At 40.4% G+C, this 24,934-nt stretch overlaps 1 protein-coding gene across 3 annotated transcripts; it reads left to right on the plus strand.

Moving 5' to 3' along the window:
- Nucleotides 1-229: 229 nt before the first annotated feature.
- On the plus strand, nucleotides 230-24,407 carry gne (glucosamine (UDP-N-acetyl)-2-epimerase/N-acetylmannosamine kinase). Of its 3 annotated transcripts, none has more exons than XM_054779212.1 (14): nucleotides 230-405; nucleotides 13,668-13,736; nucleotides 14,206-14,354; nucleotides 14,589-14,835; nucleotides 15,074-15,281; nucleotides 15,370-15,522; nucleotides 17,759-17,971; nucleotides 18,079-18,166; nucleotides 19,940-20,150; nucleotides 20,296-20,425; nucleotides 20,529-20,750; nucleotides 22,280-22,462; nucleotides 22,627-22,743; nucleotides 23,165-24,407. In XM_054779212.1, exons 2-14 carry the CDS (start codon nucleotides 13,686-13,688, stop codon nucleotides 23,398-23,400), a joined length of 2,208 nt encoding a protein of 735 aa, XP_054635187.1. In that variant the 5' UTR covers nucleotides 230-405; nucleotides 13,668-13,685; the 3' UTR covers nucleotides 23,401-24,407. The 3 variants fall into 3 exon arrangements, with proteins under 3 accessions (XP_054635187.1, XP_054635186.1, XP_054635188.1); XM_054779211.1 differs by lacking the exon at nucleotides 230-405 and adding an exon at nucleotides 4,455-6,168; XM_054779213.1 differs by lacking the exon at nucleotides 230-405 and adding an exon at nucleotides 6,185-11,179.
- Nucleotides 24,408-24,934: the final 527 nt, after the last annotated feature.

Below are 24,934 nucleotides of genomic sequence, written 5' to 3' on the forward strand. Positions count from 1 at the left end.
TCACTTTGATGTTTCGAAGCAGGCTTTCCTTGCTTTATTTCAACCTGGACATTTATTTGAAAATAATGGCAAATTTGTGGTATATGCCATTATGTTGTAAATAAAAATAAAAAAGCACTAGAGTATATCTGCAACTTGAACGAATGAAACCTAAAAACGTTACATGGAGGGCGCCATCTTAAAAGTGAAGGAACGAAGCGTGGGTACGGCGGAAATAGAATAACCACGAGGCGTTCGCGGTCCACCCAAAGACTCGGAATCCCCCGTTTCCATAAACAATTGGAACGCAGTGGTACTAACTTTGGCTAGTCTACAATTGTGAAATAAGACGTAAAAGTAGACGAGAAGGACGCGATTGCGCCATCGATCATCCTATAGTGGAGTGACCTCTTCGGATAGTGAAAGGTAATGTTTGCCGTCATCGCATGGGTGGTCGTGAACCTAAGCTAACCGTGAGCGTAATTTAGAAAGAAAATCTACATCATAACGGCGGCCGGTCAGCTCAGCTAACACCCTGAGTCTGTTCGTGGGGATGGCGTATGCGTGTATTTTCTCAAGCATTGTATTTGTATGTATCTATTTGTATCTAACTAATTCTTAGTGATACTTGTTGCCTGCGATTCTAGCATACCAATGTGCTAGCTTATCATTATCTAGCCTAGTTAAGTTAGATAACTAAAGTCGCCGGTTTTTAATCACGTATTTTCTTATTAGTCGATACGTTTTCCCTCGTGAGATAGGAACGCTTTTTTGGTGCCAGGGAGCATCTTCACGTTTAGCGTTCACTTTCTGTGTTGGTCACTGGTCACGTCACACCACTAGCCATGATGTCAGCGACCCCATTATGAAAGGCAGCATGCAAACGATGCGTCACTGTGAGAAAAGAGAAGCAAGCTTTTCACAGCAAAGTTTTGCAGAAAAGTGATCTTTTATTCAGCATTTGGGTGTTTTTAACGGTTCGTTTTCATGTCTCACCGAGTTGTCACATTTTTGGTGTGTTTTTGCTTGATTGCAAAATATGTCGAGGAGGTTGTTTTTTGAGGTGGTCTGTCATTTTACCCATTATAATGCTTTTAGCATGCAGTGATGCAGAATAACCTCAAGCTGTTTAATATAGGCTACTACTGAAAAAGGGGACCCAAGCACATACAACAGATTGGAACAGTAGTAAACTAACTACGTAGGTTTTTTTTTTAAAGTTGAATGTTGCAACTGTACAGTACTGTAGGTACAGATATGAAATACTCTGCACTTTCTTTTGTCATTGTAATTGTAAACGCATTACTGTGACTGGTGCGGTATGTGAATTGTAGTGGGCCCATGTCACCATTTTCTTGCAGCACAGAAATAGAGATATTTTTTAATTGTTCATTTCTGAGGGTACAATAAAGCATTCTGATGACAACATCAAACAGCTTGCAGGAGGTGCATATGTTGTTGTACAATGTGGTGCTTATTCAAATCATGATTGTTCAGCCGTGGTGGAGCGGTCTGCACTCAACTGATCCCTACTCCAGACGTTGATATGCTAGATATGATATAGTAAGTGAACTTATAAATGGTCACACGATGGCTTAGTGTAGTGCTTCTCAAATAGTGGGGCTGGCCTTCCTGGCGGGGGGAGGGAGGGCGGTGAGCTGTCAGGGGCCATGAGAGGCAGGAAGGAGTTTCAATATTAGTACAGGCTTGCCAACATGTATGAATTTGTCGTACACGCCATGTAATTTGACTCTTAAATACGCTTGTATGCTTCACTTCTCTCCATTTTGTTACATTTCACTGGTTTCAGTTTCAAGTTCCGTGTGTACAGTACAGATAAATAAATAGATATTATCAGTCTCAATAGTATTTCAAATCGGGGGGGGCAAACATTTCTGCCCCCCAGTGGGAGTATGACAAAAAATAAGCCTCAGACAGGAGATGGGGGGTATGTTCGGACCTTGGAGATTCAAATGTGGTACGATTCAAATGTTGCCCCTCATTGCATTTATACTGGCTAATTTCATGCAAATATTAATTGTTTAATAATTAATAATATAACAATAATAATATAATTAATAATTGTTTAATAAAAAAATAATTGTTTTTGTTTAATTTCTTTATAATTGTAATATGTAATAGTGAACTGGATGTTTACATGATCAGTGGAAGTGATGAATGCCGCGTAGTTGTGATTGAAATAGTATTGAATCTATGAACAGAAGTATTGATAAGAGAAAGAGGTGACTGAAGCGCTGCTAGTGTCCCTCAAACCACTGGTGCTCATGGAAGGGAATACTGTATGCAAAAAAAAAAAAAAAAAAAAAAAAAGCAAAGAAGACTTATGACCAGAAAAAAAGGCCATAAAAAATCCAGGTCCAGGCACTCAGAGGTTTGAAAAATATGAAAGGCCTTTAATTTGATGGGCTACAAAATATTAAAATACACCAACGCGTATCGGTTCACATTTAATGTTTTGTAGCCCATCAGATTAAAGAACTATTGATGAATTATGTGTAATTATCTCTATTGCCATGATTAATTGAAACGTTAATTATTTATTTTGAAGTCATAATTAATTTTACACCGTGCTTTTTTGTTTATAGTACTGTATATGGCTATGACTTCATATAGCTTGCTATAACTTACTTACGTACAGCATAAAATGAGGCAGGTGTAGCTGCAACAGATGCATTAAATTTAAACACCGTACTTTTGAGTTGGAAGGTATGTTGGCAATGTCAATAAAATAGAAGATTTAAAAGAGGCATTCATATGTGTCTTCTTCTTTTGTTTGTTTGATTTTAACAAATATTGAACCGGGGGGTTTCTGTATTGTTGCACCCCTACAGTTGAGTCTTCTATTCCTTGGGTCCTGCTTCCTTCCACAAACCAAAAAAGATGAATGTGAGGTTCATTGGAGATGGTGAATTGCAGATAGTTGTAAATTCAGCTGGTATAAATGCTAATTAAGGAGATCTGTCAAAATTGTGTTTGTAGCCTGGTTTCAGTTTGTTTTCAACTTTTTTTTTTCATGTTGTGCAAGTGTTAGTTTAAATTTATTATATTTATATTTTTTTATGTACAGTGGAATATCTAAAGTTGAATGCCCTTGTTGTACAATTTGGTATTTGACCAAAGAAGTGACATGGTGATCATCAAAATCTTTGCCACCAAATTGTGACTGTCCTGTGCAGGACATAATGGCTAAAGCGACCGTAATTTGACGACAGTTTGACAATGGAAAGGATTTGTGCAATTTCCTTTTTTCCCTACAGGAAAATTTGTTTCTCGATTTGTTTTTCCACAAATCAGAGGTTGACTAGCGTCTCAAAACGAGGTATGTTTGACCTTAGTATTACATGTACAAAAGCAAGATGGATGTTAAATGTAGTTTTTGTTTTAATTAAGAAAATAACGTTGGTAGCACAGGGCAGGGCTCACATTGTTTGCTTCCTGAGAAAGAATCTGCATTTAACTCTGGCGTCTGTGTTTGGTCTGTCACCATTATCAGTGTCGTCTGCGCAACAGGATGTCCCAACTCTGTCAACAAAGACACAGCGCTGTACTCAGTCCATGTTCATTTCTACTGCCAGCTTTGCTGGTCTTAAATCTAAATGATTTTATTCAGGTTTTTGATTGTAAAAAATATTGTTTGGCACTATTTTTATTGATTTATCTAAGGCGTTTGATACGGTCGATCTTGATACTCTGGTCAAGATTGGCATCTCAAGCCAGACTTCTACTTGGTTTGCAGACTATCTGACAAATACAACACAGTGTGTCCAGCTTGCTGGTTCCTCTTTATGTTTTCTGAACATCCCTAAAGGGGCTGGGAAAAGCATAACTCGTTTGTGTGACTGTTGAGGAAGATGGTGGTAGGGTGCTTCTGAACTCTTCTGCTATATTATCTCTATAGTTGTATTGTAATGAAATGGTTGCTGAAATGTGAGGGATGTACACAGATTTGTAAACTTTCGTATACTGATAGAGTTGGATTTTACACTCTATTTCTGGTACAATGTAATCTACGTCCTTTAAAGACTAAGACCTTGGTCGTTTGTTTATTGGCACTTCATCATTTTCTGTCAAGGCATGCACACACCCATCAACAGCCATACATAACCCTTATCACAGTCAAGTTCTCGTCTCTGTAACGGTCTGAAATATCTGAAAACGTTCACCTCATTGGTACAAATAGCCTGAGGCATTTCCCCCACTCTGAGCTTTAAAAAAATCTCCTTCCACACAAGTGGAGTTTTGAAAAAATGTCTGTCTACATAAAAACATATTCACCATCTGTCATGCACATTTTGGCCAATCGGAAGGCTGAAAAAGCAACTACAGATGACATAGTCGCTTATTAAAACACTTAGAGTGATATATATATATATATATATATATATATATATATATATATATATATATATATATATATATATATATATATATAGAGTGAGATATTAGTCGTACTATGATGTGCAAATTGTCTTTAAAATCAGTGGTTGCTTACACAGAGCCCAGGAAATATGAATTTATTTGTATTTTTTTAGCTTTGACTGCCCGTACGCACACCTACTGCTGCACGAAATGAAACCAACACCCAAAAGTCAATAACCACATGTTCTGTTGTTAAATAAGGTTTAACAACATGAGATCATGTGACATATTTCTTATGGCACAAGCCAAAAAGCTCAAACCACCCCAATAAAGACTGAAGGTCACAGCCTGATGAGGCCATCAGGACAACATCATCTGCAAATAGCAGATGAGATACTAAGGCCCTCAGACTGAACCCCCTCGGTGCCTTGGCTGCACCAAGAAGTTATGTCCAAAATTATGAACAGATTGGTGACAAAGGGCAGCCTTGGCAGAGGCCAACGTTCACCAGGAACAGGCTCAACTTACTGCTGGCAATCCAAAGCAGGCTCATGCTTTGGTTGTACAAGGACCAAATAGCACATAGTAGCGTGCCACCAACCCCATACACCTGGAGCACCCCCCAACAGGATACGGCGAGGGACACGGGCGAATGCTTTTTCCAAGCAGCCTCCAGTACCCTTGCAAGGGTGTAGGGCTCGTCCAGTGTTCCACGACCAGGACGAAAACCACATTGGACCTCTTGAAACTGAGGTTCGACTAATTCTCTCAAACAATCTGGAATAGATTTTCCCAGGGAGGCTGAGGAGTCTATAGTTGGAACACACCCTCCTTTCACCCTGTTTTAAAAGGGCCAAAGGTACAGTTTCCGACTTCCACGCAATGTTGAAGAGAATTGTCAACCAAGACAAATTTATTTTAAAAAAAAAAAGGAAAGCCTAAGAAAATTAAAAAATAGATAAACTACGAAACATAAAACAAAAAAAATTAGTACTCATAAAAAATTCTGAGGTTGGCAGGTCTGAAGAAGAGAGAAACAAAATACACAAGTTATGTGACGGAAGCATATTGAAGGTTGTAAGACTCAAAGCTTTTTTTACTCTTGTAAAATTGACAAGAATGTGAAAAAGATGCTAAACCTTTGCATTATGCCTGCCTGTTGTTGTTTTTCCATCTTAATATTAACAATAGTTTACTTTTTTTTTACTCCTAAAAGGTTTTATGATGGATACAGGGTAAGCCATTATTTCTTATGGGAGAAACTGTTTCAAAAGCCAAACAAATGGGAGTTCAACCAGCAGCTGAAAAAACTGCTGTTTTTACATTGCTTATTGCGAGCATTACCTTATTTAGAAAATGAGAATAATACAAAGTAAATAATAAAATCACAACGGTGAAAGTTTTAAATGGAAGGATCACAATTATTCCCTGTGCACAGTTTATGGAGATTTAGCTGAAATATGACAAACTGACCGGTCTGATTCTGTATACACATGCTGTGTGAGTGGCTGTCACATGCTTTTTTCTTCCAGCCTCTCAGCCAATCACAGACTCTACTTCCAATCAGCCCAACCTGATGTCTCCCCTCCCCCGACTATATAGCTACAGTATGTCACCCTCTCTCTTCCTCTCCCTGCATGCTCCTTGCTTCTTTGCACGTTTCAGTTTTCCCAATACAGCGTGTCTAACTAGAGATAGAAATACACTGAAGGCTGCAGGAAAGTACAGGGTAGGAGGTGGTTGGGGGAAATCCACAGAGGTGTGGAGGGGATGGAAAAGCATCGCGATTCAGTGTGCAAAAACCCTCATGTGAGTCATATGAGCTTTTTTTTTTTTTTGGTTCCTCTTGAATGTGTTTATTTTTTGTCTCGGTTTTCATCCTTCTTGCCATTCTCAGTCTGTCATCATCTCGCCACTTCTGTCCGTACCTTAATTTTCATCCGTCCCTGCTGCTTTGTCATCCCTGTTTTTCAATTTGCATGCATCCCTTCCCCCACACTGTAAGGCTGGCTGCTGGCTGCTGATGCTGTCTTGTGATGCTGAAGAAGTAGTTGTGTTTTACTGAATGGGAATCAGGCTATTTTCCACACGTGCTTACACGTGAGGTTTTTGTGTTTCTGCCAGATGATGGGAAAGTAAAGAATGTGTCTTCTGTTGTTTTGGTCATGCAACACTGACATTATAGACGATACAAGACTAACTATGCATGTTTGTGTTTATTTGTTCAGATTTTCACGTAAGAGAGAGAGCGATCCAGGAAAACTGTCCCACTATAGCCAGTAACTTAGCCCAGCCTATCTCCAGTCAACATAGAGTTTCTTGTCAAGGCAAAGCTGATAATTTGATTTTCTCCTGTATAGAATGACATGGCAGTGGTCAGGTTTGCTTTGACCGCTAATCTGTTGGTGGCCGTGACATGATAAAAACAAACTTTCTTTGTTTGAACTTAGCCAAGGACGCAGTGGTTTGTTTGCGGAAGTGCAAGTCAGTCTGATTTGAAGGTGTTTGGGTAAAGGGTAAAGTGTCTGCCTTTTATGATGTTATTGTTTTTCATCTCTACTAGAGCTTGGCGTCTGACTACATTTTATCATAATTGTTTGAATATTTTTTTTTAATGCAATGGGAGTCTCTGAATGTTCTGAACTCCCTTTTCTGTATCACTATTTTATTGAGCAAAATAATAAACAGCAACTCTAGTGGTTGCAGCAAGTAATTTGCTTCCAGGGGTGCTCCAATCAGGGTTTTATGCTGCCGATTCCGATACGATCATCCATGAGTGCGATCGGCCGATGCCGATCACATGGATTAACATTTTTCAATTTATTTACGATGAGTGCTATTGGCCAGGGGCACCGTTACACAATTCCAAGGGCCCCTAGCAAATAGGTAATTATTAAAAAATAAACGTTGGAGTGGATTGTGGTTTGACTGCCTTTTATTTGTGTGAAACTATTATTGTACTATTTGATAAAAACCTGAATTTAATTTTAAATTGGAATAATACGAATACATGGGAAATAAACTCTTCAATAATTATTTTTTTAGCTCAATATAATAAAATTAACAATGTCCTGCTGCACTTAAGAGAATAAATTGAATGTCCAGGTTGCAGGGGTGTCAAACTCTCATCAGTATGAGAGCTGTTACTATTTGTGTATTATTTATGACTGGCAACATTTCAATTGAATACTACTTTATTTACCAAGCACCTCTCCAGTCAGTGTGGCCATCATCTTTAGGCTATTTTGTCCTCATTTGTCATTATATAAAGACATAAAAGTCTGAATTGAACAGTTATAAACAAACTACTGAGAGTTGAAGCAAATATTCTTTGACTCTTTGGTGAGGTACTCAAAATCAGCTGGCGACATAGGAGACCCCTGTGATAGTCTCACCATCATAAGGCTGGACACACTATGTGTTTATGTTCATTAAACAATCACACACAAACAGTGTTTGGAGGACAGGACACGATCAGTACAATGGCAACAAGAAAAAGTTAATATGAACGGCCCAGCCCGAACAAGCCACACGGCATCTCCCTCCTGTAGACCCACCACATGCGGGTCCGGTGCATTGTGCTTTGGGTGGCGGTCGAGGGCAGGCACCTGGGTGTCCTGGTCTTCGGCGACCAAATCTGGTTCTTGGAATATGAAATGTCACTTCTCTGGTAGGGAAGTAGCCCGAACTTGTTAGAGAGGTGGAGATATTCCGACTCACCTTGGGTCGGACTCACCTCGACCCACAGTTTGGGTTCTGGAACCAAACTCCTCGAGAGGGGCTGGACCATGTTCTCCTCTGGAGTTGTTGCAGGGCAGAGGCGGCGAGCTGGTGTGGGCTTATTAATAGCCCCCCGACTCGGTGCCTCTGTGTTGGAGTCGGTTAACGAGAGGGTCATTTCCCTACGCCTTTGGGTTGGGGAAAGGGTCGTGACTGTCGTTTGTGCGTACGCGCCGCAACTTCAGAGTACCCCGCCTTCTTGGAGTCCATCAGAGGGGTGCTGGAGAGCACCCCAGCTGGTGACTCTGTTGTTTTACTGGGAGACTTCCAAGCCCATGTGGGCAATGACAGTGTGACCTGGAGGGGCGTGATTGAGAGGAAGGCCTCCCCGATCAGAACCCGTGAGGTGTGATGTTGTTGGACTTCTGTGCAAACCTCAGTTTGTCCATCACAAACACCATGTTCCAACATAAGGATGTCCACAAGTGCACTGGGCACCACGACACCCTAGGCCGCAGGTCAATGATCGACTTTGTAGTCGTATCATCAGACCTGTGTCTGCATGTTCTGGACACGTTGGTGAAGAGAGGGGTTGAGCTGTCAACTGATCATCACCTGGTGATGAGTTGGATTAGATGGCGGGGGAGGATGCCGGACAGACCTGGGAGACCCAAACGTGTAGTGAGGGTGTGCTGGGAACGTTTGGCAGAGTCTCCTGTTCGTTGAATCTTCAACTCTCACCTCCAGCAGAGCTTCACCTGCATCCTGGGGGAGGACGAGGATATTGAGTCCGAATGGGCTCTATCTGATGAAGGTGATATCAACTTCAAACTAACCACATTGCTTGTTTGTTGAAAAACAAAACGTCACTGTGGTAAAAAGTCACATTTGTGTCCGAAGACCAGCAGGTAGGCGGATAACTCTAGCTAGCGAGCTAGCTGCTGCCAATGTAAAGTACAGCCAGTGACAGACAGGCAAAGCGTGTAAACAAAGATGCAAGAATGGTCAATCAGCAATGGGTTTGGTAAGGGAGTGATCAAACACGCTGGCATTGATTGGCATAGCCTGTGTCAAGCTCAATACGAGACGCGTCATTTTGTTGGCACATCTACGTGACACAGCAGACTTTTACAGGATTTTTTGTGATCGGCTTTGAAAGGCGTTTATCGGCATAGGTGTTTTTTATGGAAATCGGCCAATATTGATCGGTGGCCGATCAATCGGGGCCATCCCTTTTTGCTTCAATTGCTTCAATACATGAATAATCAACAGTCATTTACACATAATGGGAACAGTTTACGGACTGCTGAATTTTACAGCCATTAATATTTTGTTACAATTGTAAAACGGCCATTTTTATGAGAAACTGTTAGCAGGCTACCTTGAAACTGTTGTTATGCCACACCTTGCCAGCATATCACAAAGCCGACATAATAACGGAGAAAAAATGTTTGCATAATCGCAAAGACAAAAATGAGTAAAACATGAATCTACTTTGTTCATGTTTATTTCATATATGTCAATTGAGAGCCCTATAGGTAATTCCAGTAGAAGCTGTCTTGAACAACTATATGACTAAAGAACAATGCGTAGCTCCAGGGGAAAAATAGTGGATGTATACCAGATAGATGAGTGAGACATGAGTTGAGAGTTTCATGTGAATAGTTTTGAACAAGTTTGTTCTATCTCAGTTTCGCAGTTGGCAATACAATAATACTTTATGTTTAGCATTTGTAAGTGAGACATGGCATCATCATATGAGTGTGGCTTTTGGTAGTGGTGACATCCAGGCTGTAAAGGTGAAATGAAAACCTGTCAACGCTGTGTCATCAACCTCACAATGGGATGTCCTCCTGTGACTGACCCGCACCCAGCAGCATCTTTGTTTCGGGCATTACTCAAAGGCTGACAGCTATACGATGGAAAGTAAACTTAGGCGTTGCTGTTGTGTTAGGGCCAGTCTTATCAGGTGTCGGGGATCCTGTGCAACCTGTTCTGTTGTATCGAAGTGGACAGGTGTTGTTTTTGGAGAGTTTGTCAGCTCAGAAACCCTCATGAACTCGGCCTTGAACCATGTTGTATGAGTGTGATGTGTTATGCCTCTTTATTTTGTCTTCTGTGGTGTGTGCTTTTCCAAGTAACTTTTGTGCTAAAAATGTAGTAAACTAATACACTATATACACTTTTCCAGTGTTCGTGCATTGGCATGGCTTAATTTGCTTTTGACATTGCATAGTCTGTTAAATTACCCTGATGTGAAACTGCATTCCAAATCTACGATAAACCCAGATGCCATCATGAGGGTGGTGTGGCTCAGGTGGTAGACTGATCCTCTCTCTCAACTGGAAGGTTGCAGGTTTTGATTCCCAGTTCTACCTCGGTGTCCTTTAACAAGATATTGAGCCCAGAGTTTCTTCTCTTCAACTTCAGAATGTGAGAAATGTCGTTCCGTGACCGCATGTATGCCACCTTCACAGTGTGAGTGGCCAATTGTTCGTTGACAGATTGATAAATGAGCAGCATTAACTGTCGCCCGGACGCAGTTTCAGTTTATTTAGTAGAATCCCGGTTAATGCCAAACAATAACATTGTCTTCCTGAAATCTTTGTTGTGAGGTGGATGAGACGACGTCATCAAGTAGTTGGATAAGCACCTCCCAAAAGGAAACCTGCACAACAACTTGTGCACAGCAACTAAATAAAAATTTATCAGTAAGGCAGAGGTCATCAACAACCGGGCCGCGAAAAACTTCCAGAAGCAATGATTTAAAAAAGGCTGGTTTTTAAAACATTGTTTTGTAAATAACACCATTGAATTTTATGTAAATTTTAGAAATAAGAGCGATTATTTTATTGGAAAAAATAATATACTATTAGAAAGCTCACAGCTTTTGCATGTTCATGTCATTTTGTGTCCTTCTGTTTCAAGAGAGTTCACCATTCCAAGTTTGTTCGGTGGTCCTTCAACATACGAAGTTGTGTGCTATGAGACTGAAAATTACGTACTTCTCCGATGTTGCCATAAATAGACTTATATTTTTCCTTTTTCTGTCACCTGATCATTGTCCCCAAATGCTGATGACGTGTGTTAATGTATAAAGGTGAGTGCTGGTGTGCGTATTTGTTCGGTGTGTAACCTCAAGGTAATAGCTAGCACATGCCTGTCACCCACACATCAGTCCACAATGTGATCATTTTCTTCCTGCAAAACAAACTCCAGGCCCTCGGGGCATTGAATTGATCACAACTGGACTGTTCAGGTTGTTTCAGAAGACGTTTTGCCTCTCATGCAAACAGGCTTCATCACTTCATGCTCAATGACTTAGTGGGACACACCAGTCAGACTGGATCGTTTTGTGCTTTTAATTTGATGTTGCTGTAAGCTACTTTTCTGATAACCTTATTCAGTTTAGTGCTGTCATACATGACGCAAATCGCTGCTGTGCAGGCCGAATGTATGTTGTTGGTCATTTGACGCTTGACGGCTGTAATGTGTGACATGAAAACGAAGTTGGGTTTCAATTAGTGATGAAAACTTCAGCTCGTTTTTTTTTTAGACGTTATGGCTCGGTTAATTAAAAAGAGCAGCCCCAAAGCATCCTAAGCCTAAAAGTAGCTCTTAGTGACGTCACTCTTTGAAAAATCTTAGAATTCCTCAGATTCTAAGATTTTACGGTAACTCAAAGTTACCTTAAATTCTGGTGTATAAGCCACTACTTTTTTCTCAAACTTTGAACCCTGTGGATTATACAACGGTACGGCTAAATTGTAATTCTTGTGACATCTCCTTTACTTCGGAACAACTACTATTTATTTAAATACGGTGCTGCTTGCGAGTCAGTGAGGAAGCGGTAACTTTTTCTTTAGCAGGAGCCCATCACCAGCTATCAGTGCACAAGCACAAGCTTGTCAACCCATTGGAAAACGCAAGAGGTCATTATATATAACAGTATAACAACATAAAAGTCTGACTCATGGTGTCATCTTACTAAAAACACTAAACTCATCACACAGCCACTTAACACTCAAAAGGTGTACATAGTAAATATACACGTACCAATACAAGTTTAATATGAAAAAAACGCTTTTAAAGTTTTCCCATAATGTATTGCATCTGAGCAATGCATCAATGGGACGCTGCAATGACATCAGGCTGTCTCTGGGCTATGGGCTACTTGGGCTCCCTCTGGTGGTCAGAGGCAGCACTGCAGTGCCATCCAATTTCTATGATGCTTGTCCTACAATCAAATGCTTTATGGGAAAACTTTAAAATGTATTTTTTCATTTTAAACTCATATTGGTACATGTTTGTATGTTTATTAGGTATACCTTTTGTTTGTGTTAAGTTGCTGTGTGATGTGTTTAGTGTTTGTAAGATGACACCGTGAGTCAGACTGTTACAGTATATTGAGTAATGGGTTGACAAGCGTGTTGTGAGTTTTTTCCATAGCTCATGATTGGCTCCTGTCAAGTAAAGAGCTGCCTGGTCCTTACGGGCTCGTGCGTGCCACAATATGCCATTTTGTGACGTGGACATGTGCAGCTTATACACCGGAATTTACGGTATTCACAAAGCGTCTTAGGCCTTAAGAGAGCTCCTAAGGTGGAAAAATATTAGGAGTGGGGAGGAGGACTTTTAAGAAGCCTAAGAGTTTCCAGTAATCACAGGAATGGCTGACAGCTAAGTCTGTGTCCACCACTGATTTCAAATACATTAAGTAGTAAAATAATCAGCATGGACAGTGAACATAACAATAAGCATATCAATATAATGGGCATGTGAATGAGGTACATTCAAACATTTTGAAGCTGAGTCATAATTAATTTAATTTTGCTGAGTTTCATCATCATGACATAAAATTATCACAATTAAACATTTCTTAATACAGTCCAAGTTATATGATCGGTTGATTTTACTGTCCATTCATTGCGAGGAGCACATAGCGCAATTTTTCTTTTCTTTTTTTGTCTTTCCCTCTTTTTGTAACAACCAGTCACAGCTCTTCGAAGGCAGCGTAATACTTAGCAACAGGGTCAACCACACCTTCTCACTAAGAAGTTAAGGAGCTCTCTTAGATGACTCACAAGACGCTTTGTGAATACAGGCCCAGATCTTTTGGTTTCCCCCGAATGGCTTCTCAGATTTTTTTGTTGCTTAAATTGATTTCTTACCAAAATACGTATAAATTATATCAGATGTTTGTTGTTTATATGGCTTTATTTATTTATAGACTCAACATGGAACAGCAACCGAAAAACTAATTATAAACACAATCTCAATTAGATTAAAAAAAAAAGGTCCAATCTGATTTTGTGTATTATTTGTACATTTCTATTTAAAATTTAAACAACACAACACCAACAAACACAACTAAATAGTTCATGTCCTTCCTTCATGTTAAGCTTTCACAACGACAGTGGTCATCTTTATAAGACCCTCGGTTACATTGTGCTTGTCTTTGTTTTTATACAAAATATATATTAAATAAATTGCATTATATTACTTTGATGTCTGTGGAAAAAATAATAGATTGTGTGGTGTTTTTTAATGCAGACTCGCATACACATGTGTGTGTTTACTTTTCCTAGGTGCTTTACTACACTAAAATGCAAAGCAGAGAAAAGCTAAAGAGGGAGAAGATGGACGTGCAGAATCAGGTATGACTATCTCCGGCTATGTTAAGAGTCCTCGATGAGAAAACATCAGATTAAAGACTATACTGCATGTGTTACAGAAAGTGGTTAAAGCAGTGTGTTAGTCTTCCCTTAAATAAGGACTTAAATTATCCTCGTGGTGGCTTGTAATAGGCAGAAAAGCATCTCGGACATTGGTAATTTCACTCTGGACCCTTTTACTTTAATATTGTGTCATGAATTACAGTATACTGTAATGTCACTTTATTACTTCAAAACTGTGCCAGACACTAAAATAACCAGATTTGGAGTTGGCACATGTATCAAAAATGTATTCCTGACTGCTGCATTAAATATGCTTTTCATATCACTCAAAGTTAAATTAATTGCGCCGTCAATGCTAGTATTAACATACACCTCATCAGCGCAGTGGGATTACATGGTGTAAGTACTGTTTATATTTTGTGTGTGTAAAATTTGTGCATTTGTGTAGTGTAACAAGAGACTGAGGGTGTGTGTGGCGACATGCAACAGAGCAGACTACTCAAAGCTGGCTCCCATCATGTTTGAAATCAAAGCCCACCCTGATGACTTTGACCTGGATGTAGTTGTGCTTGGGTCGCATCTCATTGATGACTACGGGTAAGGTCCAAAGACAACCTTCCATTGATGTGCGGTATAAATTCTAGTGTACTAACTACATAACCAACTGATAGATATGATCATCATTAAAAACTGAACTGTGCTTTTTGTTTGTTTGTTTGTTTTGCGCCTGATTCAAATATTCAAAATAAACATTTCAATCAATCAAATCAATCAATCAATCAATATTATTTAATGTTTCATGTAATTCCAACTTTCTCTTTGGTGTTATAGGAACACGTTTCGTATGATTGAGCAGGATGACTTTGACATCAGCTCCAAACTGCACACGATTGTGAGAGGAGAGGATGAGGCAGCCATGGTAGAGAGTGTTGGGCTGGCGCTGGTCAAACTTCCAGATGTCCTGCAGAGACTGCGGCCGGATATCCTCATTGTCCATGGTGATCGTTTCGATGCACTGGCTCTAGCAACTTCCGCAGCATTAATGAACATTAGAATACTTCATCTGGAGGGCGGAGAGGTGAGGATACATGTTTGAAAGACTTTCCCCTCATATATTTGTTAAAATGTAATTATTGATAGTCCTTGGCAGCAATAAGGAAAGACAAGCAATGTCTACAAATTAACAAAAAGTGTCACCTTACTGTTTCCAACAGTTTGGTCTTGGCAGGGGTCTGCTTTCTCAAGTGAAATGATCGTTTTTTAAGTTTATTTTCTGGTGTACACAAGAGCAAGTCTCCTCCCCACTAATTTTCCAGGTAAGCGGCACAATTGACGACTCCATCCGCCATGCCATCAGTAAACTGGCCCACTTCCATGCCTGCTGCACACGAAGGGCGGAGCAGCACCTCATCTCCATGTGTGAAGACCATTCTCGTATCTTGCTGGCCGGCTGCCCTTCCTACGATAAGCTGCTGTCTCCTCAGTACCGGGAAGACTATATGGGTATCATTAAGAGCTGGTTGGGTACGTAAACCAACCTCGGTTGTGCAATAGCAGCAAGTCATGTAGAAAAACAATTAAGATAATTTTCTGTGATGTTTGTTAACTACAGGCGATAAAGTACAGGATCACGACTACGTTGTGGCTTTGCAGCACCCAGTCACCACTGATATTCAGCACTCCATAAAGATCTATGGACTCATGTTGGATGCACTTGTCTCCTTCAACAAAAAGACCCTCATCCTTTTCCCCAACATCGATGCTGGTTAGTTTAGTTTTAGGCATAATTATTAATATTTTCAAAACAGGCAGTTATACAATGCAATGAAATTCTTATTCTGTTCATTCTCCCAAGAAAAGAAAGAAAACACAAGAAAGAATAAGAACATAAGAAACATAAATACCAAAAAATTAAGCAACAACAACAGAAGAGACATTAATACAAATAAATAAATCAATAATAAAGTGCTATGAGTGTGTGCGTGTGTTGCGTGTGGTGTTTGAGAGTGCTTCGTTGAGAAGCCTGATGGCCTGTGGGTAAAAGCTGTTCGCCAGTCTTGTGGTCCTGGACTTCAAACTCCTGTAGCATCTGCCTGACGATAGGACTGTGAATAATGAGTGTTGTGGATGTGTGCTGTCCTTGATGAGGTTGTGTGTTCTTCGTAGGACTCTAGTTTTATAAATGTCTTGCAGTGAGGGGAGGGCTGCCCCAACAATGTTCTGTGAGGTCTTGATCACCCGCTGGAGTGCCTTCCTATCACGTGTTGTACAGTTACTGTACCAAACAGTGATGGAGTCGGTAAGGACACTTTCGATAGTGCATCTGTAGAAGCAACTCAGGATTGTGGTGGGCATGCCAAATTTCCTCAGTCTTCTCAGGATGTACAGTCTCCTTTGGGACTTCTTCAGAATTTGTTGGGTGTTGTGAGACCAGGTGAGGTCCTCGCTGATGTGTGTGCCAAGGAACTGGAAGGTTTTCACCCTCTCCACCTCAGTCTCATCAATAAACAGGGGTCTATGCGCCTCCTTTTCCCTTGTTCTTGGGTCGATGATCATCTCTTTAGTCTTATCTGTATTGAGAAGGAGATTGTTATCACGACACCAAGCTATGAGGTCCGCCACCTCTCTTCTGTATGACGTTTCAACACCACCAGTGATTAGTCCGATGACTGTAGTGTCATCTGCAAATTTAATGATGCTGGTGTTGTTCTGGGAGGCCATGCAATCGTAGGTGAAGGGCGTGTAGAGGAGCGGACTCAGCACACACCCCTGTGGGGTCCCAGTGCTCACAATTCTTGAGCTGGATTTGCGATTGTGGAGTCTGACTGACTGGGGCCTGCCTGTTAGAAAGTTAAACACCCAGTTACAGAGGAGGGGTGACAGGCCAAGTGTGAGGAGCTTATTTGTGAGTTTGTGGGGGCAGACTGTATTAAAAGCAGAGCTATAGTCTATAAATAGCATTCTGACATATGTGTCCTGGCCCTGTAGGTGAGAAAGGGCTGTGTGGATGGCAGTGTTGACTGCATCATCCGTGGACCGGTTCTGGCGATAGGCCTTCCAAGACCCCACTTTGGAAAGGCCGACCACATCTCCATATTCCTTTATCCAACATACAGACAACTTCTTAAACAAGCTCCTCCTGGATGTACAGCAGTTAAAGTGTGGAATGAAGAAACTGATCAGTACTTCAGGACTGCTTTGGCTGCACAAACTGGGATGTGTTTAAAACTGCAGCGGGGAGGGAAGATTGTACTGTTGATTTGGATGAATATGCTTCTGCTGTTACTGGCTACATTAGCACATGCATAGAGACTGTTACCACCACCAAGTATTACAGAAAATACCCTAATCAAAAACTGTGGATGAACTGTGATGTAAGGGCCAAGCTACGTGTTTGTTTACGTAAACACAGACGCCGCCACCTCTGTGTATACCAGACGCTAAAGTCCGATCTCCCCAGTAAACAGAAAATGTTTCCAACTGGATCGCCGAGTCCGGTATATCCTCCGTCAGCCAGGTTTCTGTGAAGGTGAGCACACAGCATTCCCTGATCTCACGTTGAGCTGTAATCCTGGCCTAGTTGCTCTAGCTTTTAGCCTAGCATGCAGGCCGGCCCGCTTGCCTCATTTACGCCTCGGATGCTTTGCTCGCCGGGTATTCAGCTCACCAGGCCCGCAGGCTGCTGCGTTCTCTCGGCACAGAAGAAAGGCAAAGTCTGAGAAGCTAAATGAAAGTTCATGGTGAACCCTGCCGATGTTCAAAAGTGTCTCTCTGTTGTAATGTACTGCTTGAGTGTGTTGAACGTCCAAAATGAACAATAAAATAGCAAAAAATAGAAAAAAACGGGAGAGTGTCACAGAGACGTCTGCCACGGAGGGCGCCATCTTGCATCTATGCGACTGTAAAAAATTAGGGAACCACTGCATTAATACATTCATTTGTTACGCACTAATAGTGTATGTTGTGAGTTTTCATACTATACTTTTGTACCTTGTACACAGGAAGTAAGGAGATGGTGCGTGTAATGAGAAAAAAGGGCATCGAGCAACATCCCAACTTCCGGGCAGTGAAGCACATTCCCTTTGAGCAGTTCATTCAGCTGGTCTGCCACGCCGGCTGCATGATTGGAAACAGCAGCTGTGGAGTACGAGAGGCGGGGGCCTTTGGCACTCCGGTCATCAACTTGGGAACAAGGCAAACAGGCAGAGAAACAGGTGATAATGTGTTAGTGTAATATGGCGGCCCCTAGTGTGAGTACTTGGTTACTACCAGTAGCTTGAGACTGTTTTTTCATTTTTTTTTCTCTTTTTATTTCTGCAAGGTGAAAACGTTCTCCATGTGAGAGATGCAGACACGCATAATAAGATCTACCATGCTCTCCAGCTGCAGTTTGGAAAGAGATATCCCTGGTAAAATGAAACTGCTCATTACCTTTTCTTGTTACCTCCCTAAGAAATGACTTATGACTCACGATGCTCCGATCAGGGTTTTATACTGCTGATACAGATACTGATCATCAATGAGTGAATTTGGCCGATACCAATACTGAAACTGATCACGTGTACATTTTTTAAATGTACTATTAGCTTCAGTATATCAGGGGTTGCCAACATTTTACAAAATGAAAATGGAGAGCTACTCATTTTTGCAACATTTATTTTCATAGCATATTTCAACCCAAACAAAGTGAATATGCTTGTTTTACCAGAACATTAACAAAATGCAGGTGTCCACAACTCACATTTTATATTTCAGAATGCATTTCTTTCAAGTGTTCTCACATTGTTAACTGAACACCTGAATGACAAGCAGGCTTGCAGGTGCCTCGTGTGGTCGTGGGAGGCTCCCTGGGAGACGCCCTGGTGCCCATGTACACTATATCAACAGTAACTTAGCGTTGTCAGGTGTCAGTCCGGCGTTAGCTCATTAGGGCTAGGTGTTAGCATGCTAGCTACAACATTTCAGTCCGGCGTCAGCTCATCAGGGTTGAGTCGACGGCGAGTGCAGCATTGCACTTCAGCGTCAGCATCGCCAGCATTCACACACAACTTCTCCCGAAATTGCACACATCTAGTGTTTGTGGAAAAACCATCATAGAGTGACGGTGCGATGTTCGAACCGCGTTGTAGCGACGGATAACTTTATGTGTTAAATATTTCTTTTATAATACTTAGGCCACTTTACCGTCTTACCTGAATTTGGTGCTGGCAATTTTACAACAACGTTTACCCCAATCCTGCTGCAATGGGGGTTTGATTTTTTAATCTACAGTACAAAACCTTGCATAGATCTACTTGTCCTGCAGATAATCTTAATTTTACTTGACAGCATGTGTTAGTGCAGCATGCAGGGTCTGCTTTTCTTGATGGGTCTGCTTTTCATCAAGAAAAACAGACCCTCATGAAACCATTTTCAGAGAACTAAATATCATTAACCTGTCAGAAAAGTATTACCTGTACATTGTTCTTATAAAAGCACATGACTCTTCCATTTGATTGCCTTCATATGACTTCCCATTTCATGTAATGTTAGTGAGCACTATGTAGATGTCTCCAATGTGACTCCCTCTGCCCCTTGCATTTGATAAGGCTGCAGGGAAAAGGATTTCACTGAGAGGCCCTACGGTTCTTTGCTAGTTGGAGGAGGGGACCAGTGTGTGCATATGTCTATCAGGAACAGGAACTTAGGAGAAACCAAACCTTCTTGTTCTACTGTATTGCTATATAAACCAACGCCTTAGTCAAGAATGTTTAGACATCTCTCTGATCAGCCATCTTGCAGGTTGTATTTGCTTTGTCGCCTTGCATGCTAGTTTGATTTATGAAATTGTGTCTACTAAGGGGTGAATTTTTTTCCCTTGATTTACCCTCAGTTCCTCTTTATTGTTTTTGATATGTCAACCTAAATTTTGTATGATAAGTAGGTATTGTTCCAAGCATGTTATATTATACCAACTATTAATCCACACATAAATGATGCTATGGATGTGATCCGAATGTTGTTTTTTTTTTATCATAGGTGACATTTTATGAAAATATACAGTACTGTACATGTCAAATGTTTGGAAACCTTGCTCTTGCTATTGAATGAGATGGTGTTGCTTGGGTGTTGTCAAGTACAAGTTAATCAAATTAGCTATGAAAGGTCTCTGAGTGCTCTTGTCAATGTTTGTGTCTCTCCAGTTCTAAAATCTATGGCGACGGAAACGCTGTCCCTCGCATTCTCAAGTTCCTCCGATCCATTGACCTGAACGAGCCCCTTCAGAAGACTTTCTGCTTTCCCCCCGTCAAAGACTGCATTTCCCAGGACATTGACCACATCCTGGAGACACAAAGTGCTTTAGCTGTGGACCTCGGAGGTACCAACCTCAGAGTGGCAATCATCTGCTCCAGGGTAGGCCCTTCAGATTCTCATTTGATGAAATATATGCATCTCTTAAATAGATCTTTATTGTTCACTTTTGCCAAGTCTGATTTATTATTGCTTGTCATTGATTATATTTGTGTTGATTGATAAGATGTCCTGCTTGTTCCCTTAGGGTACAATAGTGAAGAAATACACTCAACCTAATCCAAAGACCTATGAGGACAGGATGCAGCTCATATTGAAAATGTGTACAAATGCCACACAGGATGCGGTCTCTCTCAACTGTAGGGTACTGGGTGTTGGTATGAAAATAAACACGAACAGCAGTTTATGAAAAAACAACAAATAAATCACTCTTGTGGGAAGATAAACTGTACCTCATTTTCTCAAATATTTATGCCATAGGAGTGTCCACAGGCGGGCGTGTAAACCCACAAGAGGGTGTGGTATTGGACTCGACAAAGCTGATCCAGGAGTGGACCTCTGTAGACTTAAGAACACCCATCTCTGATGCCTTGCACCTACCCGTCTGGGTCGACAATGACGGCAACTGTGCCGCATTGGCTGAGAGGAAATTTGGTCATGGTAAAGGAGTGGAGAACTTTGTCACTGTCATCACAGGAACAGGTGAGTTAGCAGATTGGTTTTATTCATTTTGTCATTTGTGCTGGCTCTTAAATGATGTGACAACTAAAACAAAGAAAAATATGAATACAGTTGTCCCTCGCCACTACGCGCTTTGCGGCCTCACTTTAGGTTTTTTCAAAATATAGTAATTAATAAATCATGTTGTTTCATAGTTGAATGTAGCCTTCAAGTCCAAATATGCGTATTTCAGTACATTTACGTTTGCCTAAATGGAGCATTTTAGAGCACAAAAATGGCTAAATAAACTAAAATACAAATACGAGGCATTCAGAAGACTCATTCAAAGATGCTGCGATGATATGTAGTATTCTACACTGGGCACAAGGTGTCAGTAATGTTACTGTAATATTCGGTGAGACTTTTTTTGGAGGTTTCAATTAATGTCACAACAGGCACAATAATCCCTAACACAAGCTATTGTTGCGGCCGTAACCTACGCCAAGCTAAAACTCAACTCGACTCAAACCTTGACGTCACTTCCCATGGGTGCCACACATTTACAGCAACACGCACGAGTTAAATGGCTTGTTATTATTATTATTATTACCGTAAAGCACCGTGTATAATCCGCACCCGTGTATTAACCGCACCCCCATTTTCAGGCTCACAGCGGGGGAAAAAAAACATTTTAGTTCATAAATGCTTGCCAACTCTTTCATCTCAAATCAACATGCGTAAAGGTACTAAGCAATTTCAAAAAGAAGAATAAAGAAGAAATCTGAACTTCGGCATCTAGATCTTTAATATTATGGCTAAGCACAGATTAATAATAATAATAATAATAATAATAATAATAATAATAATAAATCAAAATAAAGAAATTTGCAATTTTCAGAGATGTTTTGATCTTGATGTTTTATCTTTCACTGCTTCTCTTTTTCTCTGTTTTATTGCATTGCTTCAGGGTGAATTTGAATAAACTGAAGCTTAGGTTAGCTTCAGTGTATATAGAGATCGTTTCACTGTGTGATAATACAGACAGCCGTCAGATAAGTTAGTTGCATACACAAGCATTTTCAGCAACTGTACAGCGGAGGGCGCTAAAGTCAAAGCAACTGTCTGACCCACAGACGGCTATTCTAAAATGGACTTCTCATCCATTTCTGCGTCTGGTCACAGACCTGTCATCGTGTATAAACCACACTCCGATTTTTTGCTTATTACCAGTGGAAAAAAAGTGCGGTTTATACACGGTGCTTTACGGTATGTCTTCTATATTTGGTAATACAGGTGTAAAGATTACTATAGGGGTGTTATTTGATGTTTAGATGGCTCTAATAATGTTAAAAACTGTGTTTAGAAGGTCATAAACAGGTTTTCTATGGTCTACAAAAAATATTCCATTCATAAATAAGGAATCCTACTTCACAGAAATTCACTTATCGGGTCTGGAACCAATTAACCACAATAAACGAGGCATTACTGTACATATTTTGTGAGGATAAAGAGTGGTTGATGCAGTGTGTTGTTTAATAATCCTATTGAATGTCACCTTTTGACTGTGTAAGGTATTGGAGGAGGGATCATCCAACACAATGAGCTGGTCCATGGCAGCACTTTCTGCGGCGCAGAGTTGGGTCACATCATGGTTTCGTTAGAAGGTCCGGAGTGCTCGTGTGGAAGCCGAGGATGCATAGAGGCTTACGCTTCTGGCATGGCCCTGCAGAGAGAAGCCAAAAAACTGATAGATGGTTAGTGACAGTCATGTGATCTTTGGGACTGTGTCTAGGCAAACTGTTGTGTGAAGGATTATAACATGATTAATGCATTTGCTAAAAAGTTATCTATGTAGATTATATACATTATCAAAAACTGAAAACCTGCAAAACCTGTGAAATACTGATGTATGTTTCAGATGAACTGCTGGAAATGGAAGGATTGGATATGAAGCTCTCTGAGCCCATCACTGCTGCTCACCTCATCAGTGCAGCCAGACTCGGGAACACCAAAGCTGAAGCTGCTCTCAACAAGGGTCAGAAGCTTTTTGATGTTTATTAAGACCAAGGCTTAACTCTTCACCTGACATCACAACATGTATCATGGATCACAACATAAAGGCAAACACCATTAAAAAGCCTTTAAAAAAAAAAAAAAAAAATTCTACTTATTTATTTATTTTTTTACAGTTTCAGTTCCTTCTTGCAGATTAGGTAATGGTTTCATTTATTTTGAACATGCATACATATTACATTGGAATACATCACATATTACGGTGCATATTACGCTTTCTCCAAAACAAAGTGCTGCAGTGTCGTCTGCAAGTAGTACTAGCTTTAGGTCTTTTGTGACTTTATAGATGTAATGTGTGTGTGTGTGTGTGTGTGTGTGTGTGTGTGTGTATATAGGGTGAACAGATTTTAAAATGTATTCCTTCTGTCTGTTTCTCTTTGCAGCCTCCACAGCACTGGGTATTGGCATTATCAACATCCTGCACACAATCAATCCCTCACTGGTAATCCTATCTGGTGTCTTGGCATCGTTCTACCAAGACCCTGTGAAGCGCATTATCTCTAGCAGAGCCCTCTTACCTGCTCAAAGCACCAAGGTGGTCACATCAGACTTGGAAGAACCCGCCTTGCTTGGAGCTGCAAGCATGGTATTAGACTATGCTACAAGAAGGATTTATTAAAGGATAAATACAGTCCTTGCCTCTATATTCGCAAAAGGCCCCTGTCATTAAGAAGAAGACCGATGAAGAACCTCATTGTGGTACCTGCTCGCTCTCCACTTTGATATGGAAACTTTTGTGTAGGCTAAACTGACAAATCTGCTTTTTTTTAGCTCTTTGTGATAAATTGTGTTCACATGAATACAGTTCCTCGGCATCCTCAGCCAAATGTTGGGCAAATTCCACCAGGGATAGTCATGTCATGTGTCAAGTGGGTCCATTGTGCAGTCTACAATGTTATTCCGATGTCCTTGAAGAGAAATGGTAGATTTGTCCTTCATGTGATATGGGCAGACGGGGGAAAAAATGAAAATGATTAGAAAGCTTGCTTCATTTTTGACCAAAATATTTACAAAGATGGCTCTTTGTGTTCTGTAATGCGTATTTTTTAACCTTTCTACAGGTTTTCTTTATCCCTTACTGCGATAAGGGTGAGTGTCATATCATGTTGTATTTGCATGTTTTCTTCAATCATTATTTAGGATTTGGAGGGGAAATATTGATGCCTCGAAGGCTTTTCGTGATAATGAACATAACAAAGTAATATAATTATTAAATTATAGCCTGAACACTGACTGAAACCTGTTACAGCTTTTGCTGCTATAATGGTGTGTTTGCAGCTTTATATATATATCATAGTTAAATATACATCCACTATTTTTTTTATGATGGTTTATGATTGTACAAGTGAATGCATGATGAATGGGCCACATTTAAATCACCTTCCTACCTTTAAGGTTGTTGCCTCATTAACACAATGATCAAATATCTTATAAAGGAGGAAAGTAAACAGCTCATTGACGATTGGTGGGTCAAAGAGTTGCTGAAGGTTACTACAGCAGGAATAAGGGTATACCAAGAGTTACCAACATTTTTCCAACTGCTTTGCGGCCATTTCACCACCCGTGCCACGTCCTATTTTATATGACTTTAACAATGACTTTTGAGTTAAATAAAACTTAACATTTGAGGTCAGTTGTGTGGAGTGCTTGACTGATGCTGATCCATGTTTTTTCTCCTTGGTTATTTATATATACAGTTCCATTCCATTCCATTTTCTTCCCCTTATCCGGTCACAGATCGATATACACTTACAAATTATAATTATTTTGTTGGGTAATCACATAGGGAACCGTTGGCAGCTTGAAATAGAAACCCGTGGTACCTTGAGTCAGGTGTCTTTCACCTGAACAATTTGACACTGTCAGGGTCAGTTAAATAATTAACCATGAGATTGTTTGACAAGACTACAATTGTTGCCAGCATGCTTCACAAAAATATCCTAAAGTACATTAAGGAAGTAAGTGAAGTTTGATAGACAAATAAGTGAGGGCACCACTTCCATTATAAAACACCATCCTTCACACTGGGGTGTTTTTCAGCATGCAGCAGGTTTATATTATGACGGTTACAAAAAATGTAACACATAATTTTGCATGTAACACTTGCATATGAAAAAGCTTGTGGTTGGACAAAGATGTCTACATAATAGTCA

The sequence above is a fragment of the Dunckerocampus dactyliophorus genome, chromosome 6, assembly GCF_027744805.1.
Source record: "Dunckerocampus dactyliophorus isolate RoL2022-P2 chromosome 6, RoL_Ddac_1.1, whole genome shotgun sequence".
Classification (NCBI taxonomy): domain Eukaryota; kingdom Metazoa; phylum Chordata; class Actinopteri; order Syngnathiformes; family Syngnathidae; genus Dunckerocampus; species Dunckerocampus dactyliophorus.

Coding starts and splice junctions, on each gene's coding strand:
- gne (XM_054779211.1), top strand. CDS start 6,130: ATGGAAAAGCATCGCGATTCAGTGTGCAAAAACCCTCAT. Junction 15,282..15,369: donor TATCATTAAGAGCTGGTTGG/GTACGTAAACCA, acceptor TGTTAACTACAG/GCGATAAAGTACAGGATCAC. Junction 15,523..17,758: donor TTTCCCCAACATCGATGCTG/GTTAGTTTAGTT, acceptor CCTTGTACACAG/GAAGTAAGGAGATGGTGCGT.